This window comes from Ptychodera flava, chromosome 20, assembly GCF_041260155.1.
Source record: "Ptychodera flava strain L36383 chromosome 20, AS_Pfla_20210202, whole genome shotgun sequence".
In the NCBI taxonomy this organism is placed as follows: domain Eukaryota; kingdom Metazoa; phylum Hemichordata; class Enteropneusta; family Ptychoderidae; genus Ptychodera; species Ptychodera flava.
Window position 1 is genome coordinate 25,368,684 of NC_091947.1, and position 23,098 is coordinate 25,391,781.

General features: G+C 37.6%; 1 protein-coding gene and 1 non-coding gene across 2 annotated transcripts in view; both read left to right on the plus strand.

Annotated features, from left to right (window-relative positions):
- The first annotated feature begins 4,553 nt into the window (after window positions 1-4,553).
- Window positions 4,554-4,625, plus strand: Trnap-ugg (transfer RNA proline (anticodon UGG)). Its single transcript has one exon. It is a non-coding gene; the product is annotated as a tRNA-Pro (tRNA).
- A 3,846-nt stretch (window positions 4,626-8,471) lies between these two features.
- Window positions 8,472-23,098, plus strand: part of LOC139120405 (mitoferrin-2-like) — a 32,952-nt gene continuing 18,325 nt past the window's right edge. The window contains exons 1-2 of the mRNA XM_070684801.1: window positions 8,472-8,781; window positions 12,855-13,074. Of these exons, the coding sequence (XP_070540902.1) occupies window positions 8,653-8,781; window positions 12,855-13,074 (349 nt within the window). The 5' untranslated portion in view covers window positions 8,472-8,652. The remainder of the gene's footprint in view (window positions 8,782-12,854; window positions 13,075-23,098) is intronic.

Below are 23,098 nucleotides of genomic sequence, written 5' to 3' on the forward strand. Positions count from 1 at the left end.
ATATCGACAAACAGGTGCTGCATTGCAAGAGTAATCGCACCGTAAGACATTGCAAGAGTAATCGCACCGTAAGACATTGGAAGACTTCTCGAGTTTAAAAGTTCGGAAGCAAATGTTGAAAATATAGGCCTACACGTACGAATTGTATGTCACCTCATTCGGCGTGTTAATGATGAGAGTATAAGTTTCCAGGCAAGGCAATAATTAATACAGGAAAACATGACAGTGATTTTGCATGAATATGATTGATGAGAAAATAGCTGATAGCTAGCTAATAGCCAGCTAACATTGGCTAATAGCGGCTAAAAACGGCTATTAGCTTGAATAGCTGAATAGCCAAGGATTTTGGTATCATAGCAGAATAGCTGAATAGCTGCTCAACAACCCCGAAGCAGCTATTAAGTTTCCGTCATTAGTCCCAAACATAATAGCTGAATAGCCGCTAATTATTCCTTGAGTCATTGCTGTACACTCTTAGCTAAATAGCTGCTAAATATGTCAAAGCTGGCTATTTTGGCTATCCAGCAATCCCGCACCTTTATGAGCACGTTGGTACGTAGCCTATACGTAGCATAAACTCTTCACTCTTCATGCTATTACTGTAAAACTCTCCAGTTTCCATCACGCTTGTGTGTGTACTGTGGAAGACGGTCACGACATGCGACATGCGAGTTTTTTTTTTAACTGCGACCTGGGAGTTCTTAAACTGCGACATGCGAGTTCTTAAACTGCGACATGCGAGTTGCAAAACTAATATGGCGTTTGCATACATGTCATTTCGTTCTCCTCCTAACGATGGATTACAGAGGTAGAGACGAGCTTATTTCTGCATACTTCTACAATGGATACACCCTGGGAGAAATAGCGGCCACGTTAGGACTCCGACATGTATGGAAGACCGGTCACGACCTGCGACATACGACCTGCGTTTTAAAGTAGGATCTGCGACCTAACCCTAACCCTAACCCTAACCCCTAACGCTAACTAACCTTAGTTATGCCGTTACAATTTTTCCCTCCCTTGACCTAATCTCCAGGGTTGAGAAAGAAGTAAGGCTTTTTACCAGAGAAAACCTAACCCCTAACGGGTCCGTGAAGTTTGTTACTTATTCCTTTTTCCTTATTCCTTATTCGAACGTGAAGTTTGTTCCTTATTCCTTTTTCCTTATTCCTTATTCGAACGTGAAGTTTGTTACTTATTCCTTTTTCCTTATTCCTTATTCGAACGTGAAGTTTGTTCCTTATTCCTTTTTCCTTATTCCTTATTCGAACGTGAAGTTTGTTCCTTATTCCTTTTTCCTTATTCCTTATTCGAACGTGAAGTTTGTTCCTTATTCCTTTTTCCTTATTCCTTATTCGAACGTGAAGTTTGTTCCTTATTCCTTTTTCCTTATTCCTTATTCGAACGTGAAGTTTGTTCCTTATTCCTTTTTCCTTATTCCTTATTCGAACGTGAAGTTTGTTCCTTATTCCTTTTTCCTTATTCCTTATTCGTTACTTATTCCTTTTTCCTTATTCCTTATTCCTTTTTCCTTATTCCTTATTCGAACGTGAAGTTTGTTACTTATTCCTTATTGGTTATTCCTTATTCAAAATGTGAAGTATGTTAGTTATTAGTCCCAACGGACACCGTGCGTGCGTGCGTGTGTCCGTCCGTCTGTCAATGCGTGCGTCCATCCGTCTGTCTGTCCGTTCACGCAGATATCTGAGAGATGTCAAAAGCGATTTCATTCAAGTCTGTTACTTATTCCTTTTTCCTTATTCCTTATTCGAACGTGAAGTTTGTTCCTTATTCCTTTTTCCTTATTCCTTATTCGTTACTTATTCCTTTTTCCTTATTCCTTATTTGTTACTTATTCCTTTTTCCTTATTCCTTATTCGTTACTTATTCCTTTTTCCTTATTCCTTATTCGTTACTTATTCCTTTTTCCTTATTCCTTATTCGTTACTTATTCCTTTTTCCTTATTCCTTATTCGTTACTTATTCCTTTTTCCTTATTCCTTATTCGAAGTTTGTTACTTATTCCTTTTTCCTTATTCCTTATTCGAACGTGAATTTTGTTCCTTATTCCTTTTTCCTTATTCGTTACTTATTCCTTTTTCCTTATTCCTTATTCGTTACTTATTCCTTTTTCCTTATTCCTTATTCGTTACTTATTCCTTTTTCCTTATTCCTTATTCGTTACTTATTCCTTTTTCCTTTTTCCTTATTCCTTATTCGTTACTTATTCCTTTTTCCTTATTCCTTATTCGTTATTTATTCCTTTTCCTTATTCCTTATTCGAAGTTTGTTACTTATTCCTTTTTCCTTATTCCTTATTCGAACGTGAAGTTTGTTACTTATTCCTTATTGGTTATTCCTTATTCAAAATGTGAAGTATGTTAGTTATTAGTCCCAACGGACACCGTGCGTGCGTGCGTGTGTCCGTCCGTCTGTCAATGCGTGCGTCCATCCGTCTGTCTGTCCGTTCACGCAGATATCTGAGAGATGTCAAAAGCGATTTCATTCAAGTCTGTTACTTATTCCTTTTTCCTTATTCCTTATTCGAACGTGAAGTTTGTTCCTTATTCCTTTTTCCTTATTCCTTATTCGAACGTGAAGTTTGTTCCTTATTCCTTATTACTTATCTTTATTCAAAATGTGAAGTTTGTTAGTTATTCCTTATTCCTTATTCCTTATTCCTTATTCGTCACTTATTCCTTTTTCCTTTTTCCTTATTCGTCACTTATTCTTTTTCCTTATTCCTTATTCGTTACTTAACTTTTTGACTTATTTCTTATTCGAAATCTGAAGTTTTTTACTTATTCCCTATTCGAAATCTGAAGTGTGTGACTTATTCCTTATTCCTTATTCCTTTTTCGAAGTTTGTTACTTATTCCTTTTTCCTTTTTCCTTATTCGAAGTTTTTCCTTATTCCTTATTCGAAGTCTGTTACTTATTCCTTTTCCTTATTCCTTTTTCGAAATCTTAAGTTTTTTACTTATTCCTTTTCCCTTATTCCTTGTTCGAAGTCTGTTACTTATTCCTTTTTCCTTATTCCTTATTCGAAATCTAAAGTTTTTTACTTATTCCCTATTCGAAATCTGAAGTTTGTGACTTATTCCTTATTCACAACCTGAACTTTTTTACTTATTCCTTACTCGAAATCTGAAGTTTTTCACTTATTCAAATCTGAAGATTGTGACGTTCGTGAAGTGCATGCAAGCAGGTAGGTATTCGGTCGTCCATCTGTGCCAGAAGTGTTGATGTATAAATTTTGCAAGATATCTGGCGCGTTTTTTTATTGTTGCCCGGTACCGATCATGTGCAATCGTAGGTGCTGTCCTTTCATCCATGTCGATCAGTTCATAAGTATTGAAAACCGCTTGTGACCTTTGCCGCTCTCTGTGATATCACGTTTAAATGCCCATACCATAGAATCAGTCGCCGACAGCGGCATCGGTTTCAATGCACACGCCGTTGTGGACCTTCGCTCATCATCGCCAGAACGCATGCAAGCGCATGTGCATATGAGTCCCGCTGGGTGGTCAAACAGCCAAGTTAATAACGAAGCTTAACTTATAAGTTCATCTAGGCTGAAGCGAGTGCAGCCCAAAACTTTCTCCAAAATCCAACCACCAAACCATGTAGTTCCTTTGGGAATAAAATTCCTTTCGACGCCAATATTGTTCATGTATTCTGTTTCTTCTTGTGTTTTTAGAAGTTTATTGATTTCTTCAGAAGCGGAGAGATATGTTGACGCGTTATCCGATATTACTTGGATCGATTGTAACTCGTGTTTCCCCGTGGTATTAGAATTGGAACTTTTGTCTCGTAGCTGACAGTAAAGCCATGTTGTAAGTTCAGGTTGTGAATAAGGAATAAGTCACAAGCTTCAGATTTCGAAAAGGGAATAAGTAAAAAACTTAAGATTTCGCATAAGGAATAAGGAAAAAGGAATAAGTAACAAACTTCGAATAAGGAAAAAGGAAAAAGGAATAAGTAACAAACTTCGAATAAGGAAAAAGGAAAAAGGAATAAGTAACGAATAAGGATTAAGGAAAAAGGAATAAGTAACAAACTTCGAAAAAGGAAAAAGGAAAAAGGAATAAGTAACGAATAAGGAATAAGGAGAAAGGAATAAGTAACAAACTTAAGATTTCGAAAACGGAATAAGGAAAAAGGAATAAGTAACAAACTTCACATTTTGAATAAGGAATAAGGAAAAAGGAATAAGTAACAAACTTCCCAGACCTACCCCTAACCCTAACCCTAACCCTGACCCTAACCGCAGATCGCAGTTTTAAAAACTCGCATGTCGCGACCGGTCTTCCATACTGTACGGCCCGTGATCACTACTCTTCTGATATGGCAGTCATAGAGCGGCGCGACGTCGTAGCTACTCATTGAGTGAGTTTCGAATATCTGCGAAAATATGTTCGGGTTTTACATTGACTGTGGTTTTTACATAACGTGTACACCAAATGAAGAAAACAAAAGGTTCAGCAAAAATTACGTTTGAGGGCGTCTGATAGAAAATATATATTCACTCTGTTACTACTTCAGTTATCAGAGGCTCGTTGGTCTAGGGGCATGATTCCTGCTTTGGGTGCAGGAGGTCCCGGGTTCAAATCCCGGACGAGCCCCTCTGCTCTTTTGCTCCCCGCTAACGTATTTTTAGTCAGTAAACTTCACCACGGACCCTGCGGAGGGACCGTGACTTTACCACGTATGTGTGAGGTTGTGCAGGTCTTCATGGTCGCTGTAACGTAACAAAGACCTATGTAGGGTCTATATTTTAAAACCTTTGCACCATTAGGCAGGGCCCAGGTGGAGTTGATATTTGGAAGTACCTTGAAGCATGACGTCTGACTTCTGAAATTATCAAAGACTGTCCCCATACTCAAATATTTTTGGAATCACCCTAAAATACTTGTCCCAAAAATATGCAAATTATGGTCATGTGACCTCATTAAATATTCAAAATGACCACCAATATATAAACTTTTTTTTTTATTTTTTCAAGATATTTGTTTATTTTCATAAAAATTCCTCATTTCATCACCTAACCATTGCTTTCTGTCAAATCAGCATAGACAGCACGGCTCGTAGGCTAAAATTATTGCAGCTACACCATGCCACGCAGAGCTATAGAAGCTAGAAGCAACAACCTCGTTGAAAGAAATCTTCACAGGTATCTTGTTACAGGTATGCAGGGCCTTAAGAGGGCTGGGCCATGGTATTCTTCGGTGGGGGATCTTAGATGATAGACACTTGAGTGTTATTTTTTCTCTCCTGCTTCATCCTGGAATTGGTTTTTTTTAACCGTGTGAATACTGGCATATTTTTATTTTCACGTCCACTCACAGAGGAATCTCTTGTTTTTCGTGCGCATGCCAATATGCCAATATGAAATGCCAATATATGCTGTTCTTTTTTGTTAAGATGCTTTCTTCATATTACGTGACAAATCTAAATAAGGAAAAAAATGTAAAGCAGCACACAGTTTAGGCCTACATGGGACTATTTAAGAATGCTGGAAAGTTGGAAAGAAAATAGAAGCATCCTTTACTACAGCAAAATTACTGATGGAGACAAGAAGTCAATGAGGTCTCCACTCAAACTGTCAGTGATTAAATTTGTTCTAGGTAGCAGGCTAAAAGCATATGGCACAACCGACCAAGGATTTGAAAGACTGCGAATGCATAGAGGTTGTGGAATACTGACATGAAACAATTATTCAAGTTTGTTGGGGTGGTCCCATCTTCCCAAGGGCAAAAAATTGAACATACATACTGATACAAGGCAGAACAGAATGCAATGAAACATGACAGTCCAAGCTAGGAACCTCTGACAATTTTGCACCTTAGATCTAGTAACTCTTCCATGTTCAATTTTAGTACAAAGACTTTTCATAAATTGTGGCGCAAGATTATTTCATCATTTAAAAACCATACACATATTCCTATAAATTTTTCTGTCTGGTAGTAGGCCCTCTATTGTTCAGGGTCGACCCCTAGTTTTGACACAAAATGGTACAGCGGAGATCGGAACACCGTCAAAGCTGAGCTCCGCATGTGGTAGAGCTCGAGTCTTGTATTTGCACATCCGCGCTTCATAGTATTTTGTTCAGGCTCATACTACTCTGTAACAGGGATTGGAATATTAAGGCTGCATTCACAAAAAACGGTTAGGGGGGGGCTGGAGGAATTCAGGGGGGGGATTCGAAAATTTTTGGGGTAGTGGAGGGGGGGGGACTTGAAAATTTTGCTCTACCTGTAGGGGGGGGACTTGAAAATTTTTGGGTCCCTTTTGAGTTTTACATTTTCCAATTCCAAGTTTTTGTAGGTAATTCAATGAAAAATGAATACCATTTTTTATGTCATCAAAATGTTGTAATGTTAGTAATAATTTAACAAACTCTAGAACCATTTGTCACATTTCATGACTTTTATCTCGAAAAAATCTTAACGTGTTATTTGTCGTAAAAACAAACTTGAGCCTCGTAACAGGGCAGAAGCTGCAACTGTTAATGATTTCTGCAATATTTCTATGCAATATAACAACTACAGTTTCTTGCTATCTCCCTACAGCATGCTCAAACACACAATATTTAGTTTGTCGACAAAGCCTGTATATATAAATATGTATTTGGTGATAATTTAATTGGAGTCCAGACTGACAGTCAGTTGTCAGTGATACAAATGCATGGTACACATACATAGGCTGTGATAGCAAGCTGAATACTGGACAATTCAACATGCTGTAGGGAGTAGAACAAGAACGCAGTTGTAAAACTGAACAAAAATATTGCCAAAATTATCAAAGTTAATACAGCTACTGCCTACGGGTAGTGTCACTATCAGATACTACCATGCTACTGCAGTGTCACTGTCACTACATACCTGAACAGTGACAGAGACAGCTCTGACTCTGATGTACATGGTAGTTGAAGAAGAGTTTTGGTCAAATGACACTCATGACAGTGAAACTCACTTGTACACAAGATCAGGCCAGAGAGCAACACATGGAAGAAAACATAGAAATGTTTGAATTCTTGCATATGAGAATAATCAAATATTAAAGAAAAAAGATGGGGTCACCATGCTTGATTTTCTAAATTTTCACACTCTTATTATAAAATGATACAGAAGTAAAACTTTGAATAGTAAAGACTAAAAGAAAAAATATGTGACCAAATGGAATTATTATTTTTTAACCAAATTTGCAATTATCACACCCAAAATTTCAGAGATTAAAACATTTATTTGATGGAATATTTTAACCTTCCGGTATTGTCAATTTTGAGTAGCATCTAATTCATATAGGTCTTGTAGTTTTGAAACAATTTTTTGGTAGGTCACTGTGCAATACGGCAATTAGCCAGAATTCACAATTTTCCTACTCTCTCATGATTGCATTTTGTGTGCTCTTCAACAGGAGCAATTGACCTGGCCAGAGTTGGATTAATTCAAGTTGGCTTTTAGACCAATAAATCTAAAAAATTAACTGATGCATTTAAAGAACTTGCCTTGGGAATATGACTATACAAAGTGCTAATACAGGTAGTGTTGAACACCTGTGAGCAGAACGGCGCAATACATGTTTATTTTTTCTGCGCTCACATCCTTTACAAATATGCGGGCCTGTGATAGTTGGGGGGGGACTTGAAAAAATTTGACCATACAGAGGGGGGCATTTGAAAATTTTTTAGGGTATTTAGGGGGGATCTGAAAAAAAAATAAGATTTCAATCGAGATTCCTCCAGCCCCCGTAATCGTTATTTGTGAACGCAGCTAAAGTAAATTTAAAGTCACAGTCAAACGCTACGATTTACGTTGTTTACTGATATTTACCAAATAGGCCAACTTTTGCTGTTTGTGATGATACTTCCCATCAAAGTTTTAAAATTCTAACGGATTCCAAACCACAGTCACTCCGTCACGCACGGTAGATGGACTGTTTCTAATCTGAGTCATACTGGATGATTGGCGACAGCATCTCAATATATTAAACACCCACGGAAACTTAGTGTGTGTAGTTGTGTATCGTTAATATGTAAAACGCAAATACACATCAAAAATATTTTCGATGCGCTAAAAAAATAAATGCTGTTGAAATATAGTCTCAAACACAAAATAAATTTGCCCAAAAGAAACGACGATGACGAAATATATAAAAGTAAATCGCTGCGTATGGAACGAAAGTTCACCCTTATTAAAAAGGACGTATGCAATAGAAATGTAATGTACCTTTACAAAAAGAAAACAAGTAGGGGAAGATGCCGTGCCAGAGGGCCTGACATGCACCGCGACGGTCAGAACAGCAAGCATGCGTCGGCCGCCGCGGCCGAGGGTATCGTCGGTCGTGTCACAGCAGATAATGCATTGTAATGAACCGACCTGCTGATGTTCCCGTGGTACGCGTGGAGTATTACGTATAGGTGGTCACATGACCATCGGCACGTCCTGTTATTGGTCGTGTCACCGTTTAGAGGCCACGAATATAAGTAACACATTCACAGTAAGCATGGCTATGGGTACTACGAAGGCATAGTGTGTCATCCGGTTTCGCAACCGCTTGCAGGGGACACCGAGATTGATCGCCGGAATCTTTACTTTGATATGAAATTTAGGACACTCTAATCACAATATTTACCTTGATTTACCAACAATGATGCTGGAAGAAGAAGATATGTACGAAAGCTTGCCACCGTCTACCAAGGCCTCTACGCACATGATGGCCGGTGCTATGGCTGGTATTATGGAGCACTGCGTGATGTATCCGGTAGACTGTGTGAAAGTAAGTGCCACATTAACAGAATTAGCAGTCCGATCAAATAATTACCGTTATTTCGCAATGAATTAACAAACCAAAATTAACAGCAGGGTGCGGGAAAACTGTAATAGTGTACCCGTCATAGAAAACCAGTATGCCGACGTTGTTCGTGACCGTCCCGCAGTCTTCTCCTACCTGGGAGGATCTACGCAGTTGGCATTGATTTTAGAGGGTATTTGTCGAAATGTGGCACAAGTAGCTGCTGGGAGTAGCTGGAAGGTCAAGCGGGAATTCTGTATGTATGGCTTCATAGCATTCTTTGATTGAAATTGAGGCACACTATCATATAGACTCGCATGATTCAAGGTGTACGTATAGCACGGTATATACGCACCTTGTTACGACAGCGTACGGTAATGTTGATGGCCACACAAAATGGCCGCTGATGCACCCTAAGGGCCTAACCCATGCAGGACAAGTCGATCATTCATGTTCAAGAGCAAGTTGAGTAGGTCACTATAACTCGAAGGACCAACAACTTGTTCAAGTGCAACTACCGAAGGTGATTTTGCGAACCTTTGTTGTGTCTAACGATGTGGGTTAACCCGTAGTACTGCCAAACATAAGTGGGTACCAAGTCTGGTACCAAGTAAAGTGCAGTGCCCTTGACCGTAACCTTTGACCTAGGTTGCAGCTGACTTTGCAGAGGCAGAAATTCTGCCAGCAAAATAAACCTGATTTAATTTTGTAAGTAAGTGCTATCATGACCTAGGCTTAGGATGTAGGTCACGACTCCTAGTGCACTTCTGAGCCATAACCTAAAAACCTGATTTTATAGCAAGTAAGTGCTATTGTGACCTCAGGTTTTGGGTTCTGGCTCAGTACTGTGCCAAATTCCTTCTACAAATAGCATTGGTTCTTTCTACGTCACGAAAACACTTAGCCTCCTCAATCTATCATAATGGCTGGAGGAAAATAATCTTCTTTGAGAATCATTCTCGTTAAGTTGGATCACCATAGCTGTGATAGATTCTACTTATGTATTTTTATTCGTAATACATCACACTCACACGCATGTGTAGCTCTTGCTGACCCATCATCAGAATTACATGTTTGCCCCCCCCCCCCCCCCGTCTCTTTGTTCATGCCTGTCTAAAGTAAAATGACAAAAGTTTGAGTTTATCTGAGACTTCAATCTGAAAAATACAAATCTCCACCATGAGTCACCTCTGACGCCAGATTACAGGTCATAGGTTAGCTAGTATCGTGGAGTTTGTATCCAGTCATTGATTTCAAGAAGTGCTTATGCGAGGTATAATGCTTATGAATGTTAGAGATTTAAAATCTCTGGATCTATGGTGGCTAAAATGGAACAGTTCTGTTACAAGTGATGAATCCTACAGGACAAACCAGTGGAACGTTCATCTACTGACACGCTTGTATTATTGCTTCATATGGAAAGATGGGCCATACCTTTTGAAAGTTCTGGGAACGTGACTTTGTCACATGACATAACTTGTCATAATCATGACAATGGTCATTTCCTGCTTAGACCTCACAAATCTTTTCTGTGCACGTCACAATAGTGCATGATGACTGTAGTTGTACAATGTAGGGAATCTATTAAATGCCTTAGGGTATTTTCCCCTCCATTCAAAGTCTCTAAGGTTCAAGCAAAGCTCTGTTAAGTCTTGGATCAAGCTGAAAATATGTAGAAATAGGTAGAGAATGTTGATATTGTTTGGAAACTGTAAACTTGATTTTGAAAAATAATATGAATGTTCACAAAATGTTGATGTTGTCAGGAAACCATGAAGGAGATATGATGCGAAAGAACAGGGAATGTTTCATGAAGTGATATTTAAGCAATAATGTACCCCTGCCAGTCATAACGGACTCAAGCAAACTTTCCACAATACAATATACTCAGCTTCCCCTCATGATGCATTATTTCATGGAAAGTTTGGTTTGTCCATTATGGGCCGGTTAGGGGTACATTATTGCTGTACATATAGTTTTGGCAATGCCAGTGAATTTGTAGATGCAGAAAACATCTGGGGCCACAATGCTGTATAATTGGATACATTATCAGTAATAATCTGGGGGAATGACATTGCAAAATTGAGTGGCATCAATTGACAAAGCTGTAATATAATTGTAAATATTAGCATTATGAATTCCACTTCATTCAAAACATGAATGATTGAATACCTTGAAGTGCAATACTAATTCGCTACAAGGGATATTTAAATTTATTACAACAATCGACTTTCCTTGAAAGAACACGTAGATAGTTAACAAGAAAGCCTTCGAAATATCCTTTCCACGAACTGTGAAATCATTGTGATATAAATATCAAAATATCAAACTGGACATAACGCTGTTCTATTGAAAGTATCTACAGTTGAAAAACGGAAGTCTTGTTCTGAGTGTTGTGGGATTCTAAGTACTTTATAACGGGGCAACAACACAATAACACTTGAAAAAAGCAAACAAATAACTTTATCGTTGAAACAGGATGTCCTGTTTCACTTTAAAGGAACTACCTTGTACAATAGTTGAAGTATGTTTATGCTGAATAAATGTGTGATGGCTTTCTCAACCTTTGTTTTAACCTTTAGAAATTTAAAAGTATGATTAACAACTACATGTAATTACCAGTAATTACCATAACTTAGGTTGATGATCTTTTTTTTTAAAATAATGGAGAATTTTTTTTACGGTAGGTGCACTGCATCAACCAAACTTACTGTGTACTAGAAACCTTGGTGTCTACAAGCAACAAAGTGATACCTGTCGTTATAAAGTAGTGGCAAAGATTGTAGATATTTCATAGCTAATTTTTTCATCAGAACAAATCTCTGTACATTGAGTGTGAAATTTGTATTTCAATTTTTTTTGAATTGGTGATCCATGAGGCTGTTGGGACTCCATTTCTTTATGTATATTCTTTGTTTTATCAGCCACTGAGTAATGGTTGGTGCTTTTTACAGTGACAGCAAAAATTAATAGGTCGTTGTCACCTTTTAATTGCAACACCCATATAGGGTACCAGGGTACACTTGGTGAGGGTAGTACAGAAATGGTTTACACCATTTCTGCATTGTTCCAACATACCGTGTGCATGATTTATGCATACTCAGCATTTTCAAAGCAACAATAAAAGATTAATAGCAGACAAGGCAATTTGCAAGTTGGAACTTGGTCAAATGCAGTTGTTGGCTATGCAGTATGCTATCCAAAATAAGCATGACAACAGCAGTTATGGTCCTCTCCACAGCAATGATAATATGCCTGTTATTGTTCAAACTGGAAGTCTTTATCATGCAAATTTTCAAAACAACGATTTTGCACTGGTGGTTGCTCTCATGGTCAGGATGAAACACCATGTTGGTATTTTGTGGTATTAAAGGGGGTTTTATGGAACAAGCTCTCTTTTATTTGTTATGGATACTTAATTTGTAAATTTAAGATATTTACCACCACCTAACAGGCATATATTGAAAGGCTAAGCCTTGAATGGTAAATGGTGAGAATTTTCCTAGCCATACAACAGTTCATTGAATGAAGTTAGGACAACACAAAGTTATCAAACACCCCAACCTCACTCCCAAGTATTTGAAAAACACATATAATACAATAAGGACAAAACAGCTGACTTAACCCTTTGGTCCTGCCAGACAGTAATAACTGTATCACTTCCCCATCAGCTAAGTCAGTAAAAAGCAGTATTGAGCCAAAACATGACGTATTTTCACCCACTTGGCTTGGTATGTTATAGCATCTTTTGTCCAAAAAAAATCAACTTTACAGCATTATGTTTTCAACAGCCTTCAAATTTACAGTATTATGTTAAAATATATCATATGGAATACGTTGTGTTTCATTAATTTTAACCATCTTGACCTGGTGGTGGAATATGGACTTGGCAGGAAAAGAGTTAACCTCTTTGGTGACGTCATATATTTGGAAGATAGGGCAGTAAGAATACTATTTTGAAACTTATTGAATTCAAGTATGGACTTACCGTGGAGTTAACAACATAATTATTAAAAATTTAATCCTAATATTTGTCTCTGTCTTCATTTTCTTTGCAGACGAGAATGCAGAATCTGAGACCCCATGCCAAAGCAAACTACAGGAGCATGGTACATGCATTTGCAACCATTATAAAACATGAGGGCATATTTAGGACTATACGAGGGGTTAATGTGGTGGCACTTGGTGCCGGCCCCTCACATGCCCTATACTTTGCATCCTACGAGAAAATTAAAAAAGAGCTAAGTAAAAGGCCTGGACAGAACCCACTAGCAAATGGTAAGTAATTGTTGCAACAAAAATAATCATCTGATAACTTCATGTGTTTGTCATGGCTCCTCATAGAAGAATACTATTTTTGAAACTTTTTTGAATTCATATGGTATATTAATCCTTGTTCATCCAAGGATCATCGTTCACAAGAACTATTTTGAATTTTCCTGAAAGGATATTTGATTGTCAGTCCACTTTCTGACAATCTAGAACCGAAAAGCTAGGGTATTTGGTGGCGGATGTAAGTCCTCTATTGGAAAATTAGCGTAACTAGCAGGAAACAATCACAGAGCAAGTTCAGGGGTCTGTGCTCTAAAACACATCAGGTAGTGTCATGTGCACTAATTCATGCAAGTAGTCTACCGCTGACTGACTTGTTGACCGCTCTCTAGACTCTAGTGGTGATTTTGTATCCACGGAGTGACCACTGAAGTTCTGTCTGACCGTTTCTTTGCCTTGATTAGCTCTTCATCAGTAGCGTCATTGAGCCATTCAAGGGTGAACAGATCAAAATTATCTAAACTTTCTTTCAGTCAATTGTTAAAAATTTCAAGGAAACATATCAAAATTTGACAGCAATATGAATCATGAATACCCATACATCTTTGCAAACTTCACTGCTAAATGAATCTGCAGTCTAAAAATAGCTATTCTAAGAATTATGTCCCTATGTTGCCACATTAATAAAATTGAAAGTATCTGATCATAATGTTCAACGTGCCATTTACATATTTTCTTCATATGTCTGTTTCTTATTTGATAAAATATTCATTTTGTGCCTTGAAATGGTACCTAATGTAATCTCTATCTCCAAACTAATCTGATCAAAATATTTCAATATCTTGAGTGGCTTTGTCAAAAAAATAGTAGAACGTTTGATCCGCTATATACAGTGTTTTAGTGGTAGAAAACTGACTGGAGGAATTGTCCCTGTAGGTCTGGTCATGATATTGTATTTGTGGTCAACTAACGCCAAATAAAAACAATGTGTGTTTCTGGTAACATGCTTCCAAAAGTTAGGGTATGTACCGGTAGGTCAGATGAAATTTTTTTATTCTTTTTGTTCACTGAGACCCATAGAATATGGTAAAATTTAGAGAATTAACTCAACATTTTTTGAAAATGCGAAAAAAATATCAGGGTTCAACAGGTTTTTCTGGGGTAGGTTTGGTTATGAGAAACACACATATTTTTTGATTTGGCCAAATTTTGAAAAATGAATGAGTATAAGACATAAAGCTGGGATATCCTTTCAGTTCCTCTGCTAGCGTTTTTGAAAGGGAAAGTGTAGTATTATGTCAAGCTCATAGGTGTGAGACTGGTCACTTCTGCTGGTAGTCAGAATTTACACATCTCATGAACCGTCTTTATAACAATCTTCCAAAGCTTGTCTCCAAGTACTATTAACGTTAGAGGAGGAGTGACACAGGCCCAGGATGAGGTTAGCTATTAATACACCTTTTCATGATCAGTACATGTAGTATTAACATGTCCAATGACACTGTTTTGTGAGAAAGCCACGTGCTAGATCTGTGAATGTGCTCAGTTATGTACATATGTGATGTAGTCTTGCTAAAAACAGCCCCGATGAATCTCAGAATTTTCTCATCCATCTTTAATAATGAACTTGTCAGTTTGCTGCTAAAAATGACACAGGTACAGGAAAGACTTCAGTTTGACCTGGAAAACTGCAATAATCAGGTCGTAACGTGATGTTGTTTAAATTCACCAGGCTATAAATAGAATACAAAAGAAATGCCCAATGACTACAAGATTTAGAGTCTATATTCGACCACTGACCTTTATGGCCGGTAAAGTACATTCACGAGTGAGGCAACTCAAATTTGTTTGTCAATTGTAATGACAGCAGCTTAATATTTGCCCCAACGCCAGTAGGTTATCTCTGTGTGTACGATAAAAAGCTGATAATATTCATCCTACCACGAGATATCACGTTTGACCGGCAATGTACATAGTGCAAGTCATGTTAAAGGTGTAATCTGAATGAACTGATAAGATTCTTGTACTGTATCTGGTGAACCAAGAGAAGTTACAAATCTTCAATCAAGAATTTATTTGAATTGGCTCATATGGCTGGCTTGTACAAATGAATGCTCACATGACACCATCTGACAGTGGAGCATTGCACAACTGTACTTCAACTTACTCAACTCGGATAGAAAGTAGAATAATAATTTATTCTGAAAAAAATGCATAACAGGCATGAAAATTAAGTCGCATCAAGAGTCACGATATCACTTTCTGTTTGAACAAGTTCAAGACACGATGACATTGATAGAGCTTGAGTATTAGTTTCCTTAGTTTTACACATGTTATATGGATTGTGAAAAATGCTGCAATTTTAGATTTCTTGCATTTTGTCAACTGTGTTTGTTTGCAGGAAGCTAATCTGGCGTTTAGATTGTAAGTCTGTCAGTCTGTCAGGTTTTGCAAATAACGTCATCGGCATCCTTCCTTATTTGACTTGCAATGTAGACAGAAGCTCAAAAACAGGTCTTGCACAGATTGTATAGCCTCTGAGTCACTAAACGTACTGTTATGGCCCACCAAAACTCTCAGAAACCTATTCAGATTGGAGAAAATTCAGAAGAACCAGCATGGAGTATGGTTGTTCTGTCTTAGGGTATATCTGGTGCTTCTAGACCCCTGAACTACCGGATTGGTTCACCCCAGTACTATAGTCATGTAAATCCATTTGTAGTAATTCAATATCATCATAGCCTCTGTCAACTGTGGCTAGGATTTCCTGGTACTAGTTGTGCCAGATATATCTGTAAAAAGAAATAGACACAAAAGCCGGACTCCACTAAATCATTTGTAAAATGGACAAGATACTATTATAGTTTGAGAATTCAGATTGGTTGAATGGCAATATTTAAAGCTTTTTGTCTTTATTAAACAAGTTCATCTCTTATCAGGGAAAATGTTATCTGGCATAATACAGCAACAACAGAAAACAGATTATTTGAGATTATAAATTTCATAAATTACTAAAATAATTTCAATTAACATACTGTCCACTCTCGTATCGAAAAAAATTACCCTCACATTTCAGAGTATTCAAATATAACACTTAAATGTACACATATTAATCTCATTTGCGATGTTACAATATGGACGTGTGCTATTTTTGCAAAGTCATTTCATACTTCAGATATCTGCATACTGTATATAATAACCTCTGACCAACATAGTCATTGTCACAAGACCAAAATGTCTGGACAGATATTTAACAGTGACAACAGTTGTCATTGCTGATAAAGCTCTCAGGATGTTTGTCAGAATAATGAAATTATTTTTCTGGATAAAGTGCATGTATGTATAGTGTTTGAGTTACGTCAAAAGTGTACATGTCTACAATGCACAAAGAAAGTGTTGAGTATTGCTCTGTACATGAACTGAAGGGCAAATAAATGAAAGTAGTCCTTGCCGTACTGACACCAAATAGTTTTATCTTTGCCGCACAAATTCCTGTCAGATTCCTCTCAGTTTCCATTTTACACTGGTTTTAAGAAAATATTCTTCTTTCTCTATAAAATCTTTTTTCATTGACTTGAGTGTATATTCCAATTATTAAGAAATTTACAACATGTCGTTGTTTTCTAAACCGTGTCTGCTGTCGTTTCTGCATGTATATGGTGTCTGCTGTCAGTTTGTACCGTGCCTGCTGTCAGTTTATACCATTATATCTGAAGAAGTTCATTGACTTTCATTTGTCTTCGAATCCAAACAGGAAACATTGTAAATTATACCATGCTGCTGTTCTAAGCATACCTTTTGCTATACGTTGATTTATAAATTTATTTTTCCTTTGACAAATTATCAATGATGTGCACGGATGAACCTAATGTTAGTTTGGTGCTACCGGTAATAAAATTTATTACACACATTCATGCATGTGGCATTATTATGGAAAAAAAATAATAGCTTCAGGCACACAGATATTACTCATTTGCAAGATGTGTACAGGAAAAATGGTTAAAAATGTCCTACCGAGATGCAGGAACTTGGCTTGAAAATGTTTCTGGAGCTGTACATGTATGTGTCATTCACCTTGCCAAGTTTAGTCATTAATTTTCTCATGTAGGTACATGTATATTACTAGGTATGAAAATCCAAACTCTGTATGGCATCATAAATTCTGAGAAAAAGAGGTATAAATTTTCCAGTGAAAGGTGTCATTGACCCCTGGAGACAGCTCATTACTTTCACTACATTTTGTCTGTAGCTTCTGTGAATTTTCGACAGTCCCTTGTGCCTTTTCTGTCTCTTATTGGTGTAGTCTCTCGCACATATGACGGTGGGGAAATCACAAGTGAATTGCATGCAAAGCGTCGAAGGTGCGAGCCGCAGGGAAAACCCTGTTGTAACCTAACGCAGAGGAAATGATTGACAGGTGAAGTGAGTCACAGGTCACGGCATGGCCGGCTGGAAAGAGTACCAATCCAACTTAGCAACAGCAAATTTCTTCCTTTGCCATCGCCCTGTTCTTGACGTCATATCTCATGAATAATTAATAGCAACCCAAGTCCTCGTACAGACAAGTCCCTACATGTCAACGTATGCTTTTGGAATGCCCAGCTCGCGCATTCGGCGCGATGTTTGCGATTCCCCCCACTGTCGTATGTGCAAGAGACTACACCAACAAGAGACAGAAAAAGCACAAGGAACTGTCGACAGTCTATAGCTTCTAGTCTATGAGAGTTTATGGAATCAGCATGTTCATAATTAATACATGGACTTGTCTCTACAGCACAGGTGTCCATGCAAATCTCTGATATCCTTCCATAACAAAATCTCCTGAGAAATCATGCACTTTGTTGCTTTGAAATTTGTCAGCAATAATCAAGGGGCGTTCCTAGGTATCCAAAATGCCCATGTGAGGGCGCTGTTTTTAAAAAAGCGGCCACCCGCTTAAAATCTGTGATTGGTTAGATTTTCTTTTTTCCATGGTTACTGTGGCAAAATTGGAACAGGTGACAGTATGCCTTTAAATACCTATTACTTAGTGAGACATTCTGATCAAATTCAATTTTACAAACAACCTCATAAAATCAAATGGCAACACATGATGTACGTTGTAGGACTGTTTGTCAAGTGGACCGGTACAGGTACCAACTGGTACACAGTAGTTGTTTGTTGACACTGTGTATAACCTTATCCTTTCCCTCAAGTTTATTTGGTTTGAAGTAGTTTCATTTCGTCAGTGTGTCAACATTGTTATTATGACTCCAGAAACATTTATCATGACTTTGCAGTTTTTTAGTCAGCTGTATACTTTATTAGGGTATATGTAGTATGCACCTCAAATAGTTAAAAACTGAAAACTTTTGCTCAAACTTTCCTCAGTGAATATTTCAACAATTTTCTCACCATATCAAGAACAAATATCAAAGGTGACCATGCAAATTTTGGTACAGGGAAGACAAATAACCTAAACATTTACCGCTGTCTGAAATTCAAAATGGCCGCCATCCCTGTGTTAACTGTATCGAGAGAAATAAAACACTTGATTTTTGGAAAACTAAAACTGTGTGCCCCAACAAGTGGAAGGTCAGAAAAGAATTGTGAAACTTAAAGACTCTGAATATCTGTCCCGGAGGTGCATTCTAACCTAAAAAAGCACTGACTCACATGTACATGTAGTTTGGCGATAGTTACTAATGAGCCACTGGTAATGGCAATGACATACATTATTCTACTACATAGGAAATTTGTACATGGGTATGTAATCCATTGGCTTTACCAGACTCTGTAATTGAATGATTATATATCTGTATTTTACTGAAGCTCTACCATTGTAAGATTTGTGCGATTTGGCAACCAACACTTGATCATTTTTCAAACTCTGCCAAGGACACTGATTTCTCAATTGGACAACAGCCAATCAGGATATCCTGATCAATACTGATGTACAATACATGCACTGGTCACTACCCGATGACGGCCAGGCACCTTGCGGATATTTTCAACTGTGTACCTCAGTTTCGCTTCCTTTTAACAAAGCACCCTTTCAAGAGATGTCAACTGTAATTGTTCCAAAGAATTGTTTCCTGTTCCAGACTACTTTCATTATGATAATTGAGGTGATCATAACTGCATGTACTGTAGATATAATTAACATCAGGAAAAAAGTAAACAAGTCTAATATATAAATAATATATATGTATCATATAGTCATATGTTTCAGATAGCCCTCAGTGATTTTCTGAAACTACTTTCCCCAGAAATTGAGTGAAAGTAGCAGCATAGAGAGGCAGTCCAGTTGCCATATGGCAGAGTCCTAAATGAAACAGTACTCAGTATATATCGCATTATTTTACGATTGAAATGAACTGGTATAGAAACCAGGCAGGTAGTAGTGGCAATGTACCAAAAAATATTTTAAAAGCAGATGTCAGGGAAACTATTTTGTTCAGAATCACTGTCCAAAGAACATCTGAAAGTGATGGATATGTCAGTAAATTGGTAAAAATTATATAATATTAATAAAAACAAATTAAATTAAAGCATAACATGAGAGCCCTGATACTCAACAGACATTATGACATAGTGTTTTTGTATGAAAGCACACATTTTCCTCAAATCTATGGAAAAGAACAAGTCGTGTTTAATCTTTTGATGATCCTGCTGATATCCTACCGGGCAGGATTATACATCAACCACAGCTGAATTCAGCAAAAACTGAAAAGGTATACCGATTTTGACCAGCTTAATTGATCATCAGAAGTAAAGTGAGCAAACATAGGGATTGAATACCAGATGTTAGTATTGACAATGTACAACGAATAGTAAAAACACCTTTCAGTACAGGACGTTATGCCATTGTTTTGGCCCCTTTGCTACGGCACTGGCACAGACGTGCATGGTGACACTCAGCAATGATTATTAATGGACATGCATGTACTTTTTGAAAGGTGGTAGCTAATGTTCACAGATCTGGACATACTCAACCAAGTATCAATTGTTACTGAAGTTCTGCTGAGTCATTTGGCTCACAGTAATGAGTCATTTGGGCAAACAGAACCCAGATGGAAGCCTGAATATTTGCGACTGGCAAATAATTATTTTTGTGAGACAGCGTCTTGTTGACCTCCACTTTTCTGTATGTTGTCAGTCACCACTAAACGTAATAATATAAGGTTGTGGTGGCCAAGATATAAATACTTTGAAACTTGTTTGTAACAAACCCGACTCTGATATGAATGACTGCCTAATACTGATTATTAGGTTAAAGCTGTATTAAGTTCAGTAAAAGTGATCAAACCAGAACTCACATCCCAATTTGTTGTAATTGAAAGATTTCAGGATAGTTGGAGGGGGAAGTGCAGATTAATCAGATGACATGGGCTAAACATTTAAAAATATTCAATAATGTTCAAATAGTGTGTGACCTTCACATTTGCTGTGGGTAGGTTGCTTATCAGTCAATATTATTTTTTTAAAAAATACCTGCAAACAGAAATGAAAATGAATCTTTTTCCACTACTTTCACAAGCTAGGCACTTTATCACATGCAATACATTATTCTTGAAGGAGTCCCTAGGAAGGGGTGCAAATCAAATGTGCTCCTGTGTTCAAAAATTGCTTTTAAAAACAGGGAATTTTTCTACTAGTACAGTGTGTATTTACTCTTTGCAGATGTAAGGTCAAAGTTACAAGCATCAGCACACACTGTAACTCTTGAAAGCTATGTTCCCTTTTATCAAAGCTTCAGCATGTCGCCTCTTTCAATCTGATACTAAAACAATGCTAATATTAAAATTTGTGTTAAGTAGGTGATCTTGAATAATGAATATTATGATTTTATGAATTTCAATATTTGTTTTGACAGTTTTGATTCATACTGTACTCCATATACAGGTAGACTAGATCAATTTTATTCAGATATTCAAGATACATCAAGAGATATGGATTCATTGATTGAATTTGTTAAATATTTGCTTCTGTTTTGTGTTCAGTCTGAAATGTAATAAAATCACAGGTCACAGGTATTCTTGAAAAAAATTTTCACGCAGCTTAGTGAAAAACTGACGACAATTTCACGTGACGGGATCAGTTCTGATTTCAAAAGTAGATCTTTTCAAGGATGTAATCATACCATCCGTCTGGTGTGCTTATTACCATCTGTCCACCAACAAATGGAATTTATTTTCAGAAATCAGTTTCAGTAATCAGAAATAATTAAAGCATTCATTTGTTGATGTTTTACCCCGACCAGTTGTACAGCCAAATTTGATGAGAAAGGAGTCTTTTTGATAGAAAGTAAATTGTAAATTATGATCATTGTTTTGGCAGATTGTTTTCTCTTGAACATAGCCTATATATATGTTGCAAGCAATTCTTGTTGGAGTCAGTGTTACATAAGACCAACTTATTGTGGTTCTGACGTTGTCATTTCTCTGGTTATGTGGCTTGTAATTGAAAAATCAAAACATGAATATGGTAAATAAAAATTATGGCATCTGTGGTTGTACAAAATTTAATAACACTTTACCCTTTTAATCAGGATGATATACAAGCAGATATATAGACTGACCAAATGAAATTAAATTTTCATTGATATTGATATTTTCAGACTACCAGAAGTAATGGTGGTTTAGCTAATCAAATTTTTGTGACTGATGTTGACCTTGATTCCACATCATGGTATGGTGCAACAGATGTACCTCAAATTAGAATTATGAATTTTTGTTGTTTTATTCAGTAGAAATAAATCATTCCTTCTAAATCATCAGGTTTCAAATTTAGTGTGAAATTTGTTAAACTAAGCCAGTAATCATTGATAGATTAATAAAATGAAGTTGTGTACACATGCAGACTTCAAACTCATGAACTTTGTTTTTTTCACGACTTTTTTATTCAATATTCAGTGACAATCCACAAAGTCAATTCTAAAGGGATTTATGTAATTTCAAAAACCAGTTACTGATCCACAAACTTAACCCTTTTCCTGCCGAGCGCCCTTGTCAGTTATCCTGCCAAGTCAGTAGAAAACCGCCCCATAATATGTGCCTCCAAAAGATTGGCTCTCCTGCACGTTATCCTACCAGCATTTTGGCAGAAATCGCCCATTTTCAGGGTAGTTTTAGCCGTACTTATACGTGTTAGACTTCAATAATTTCTACATGCCCGTAGACAGGGGAAGGAGCTCAAGGGTTACTGCAGAAAAAATTGAGGTCACCGGCTTTGTTTGCCCCTGGGAGTGCGTCATTTTATTGCCGTATCATGTTTATTTTCTCTGAAATAAACTCCTTCAGTATTGCGCACGTCCGCTAGGCACAAACATCACCTCACTCGTCTGTTAGTCAGAGACCCTGGGGGTCGTGCTAGGGGTGCGGCAGCACCTGCAAACCTGTCCTGTTTCCCCAGGGTAGGGTCAATTGAATACGTACCTTAAACGACTTGGCAGTGTAGCACAAAAACTACGTTTTTGCCGTTGATTAACGACATGGCTGAGCCATTGAAGCACAGCTCCACGTAGTTTAGCCAGCTCATTTGGGAGTTGGCTTACGAGTGTTACCGTTCATTACCGACTTAATCGAGTGGTCCTCAGTCAGGTATGGGTTTGTACCGTCATGGCTTTGGCTGCAGCTAACCAGTGACAACCAGTCACCACACCCAAGTCGTCAGTCTCACTTTTGCGATGCACGGGTACAACGCAATATGCTTCCATTGTTCTAGCCATCGACGTGTCCACATGCCTGGCGGCCATTGTACTACTAGATTGTTTGCATAACAAAAGCAGTCCCTGCTAAGTGCAGGCAGTATCCCCGTATCATTGACCTCATGTCCCCTTTTGAATTCTCCATACACAAACAGCGTACGTAGTTACCAATGCGTCGGCAAGAGGATACGTTTGTCTGCAAACCAGAGCCAATACTTCGGACGATGGAATAAATAAAAAATCCAAAGCCACGTCCCTTGAATGGCGCGGCCAAGGTGGTGAAGGACGTTGCCTGGCTTGAAGCCCAGCTTAGTACGTCGGACACCAGTTTGTAATGGTATT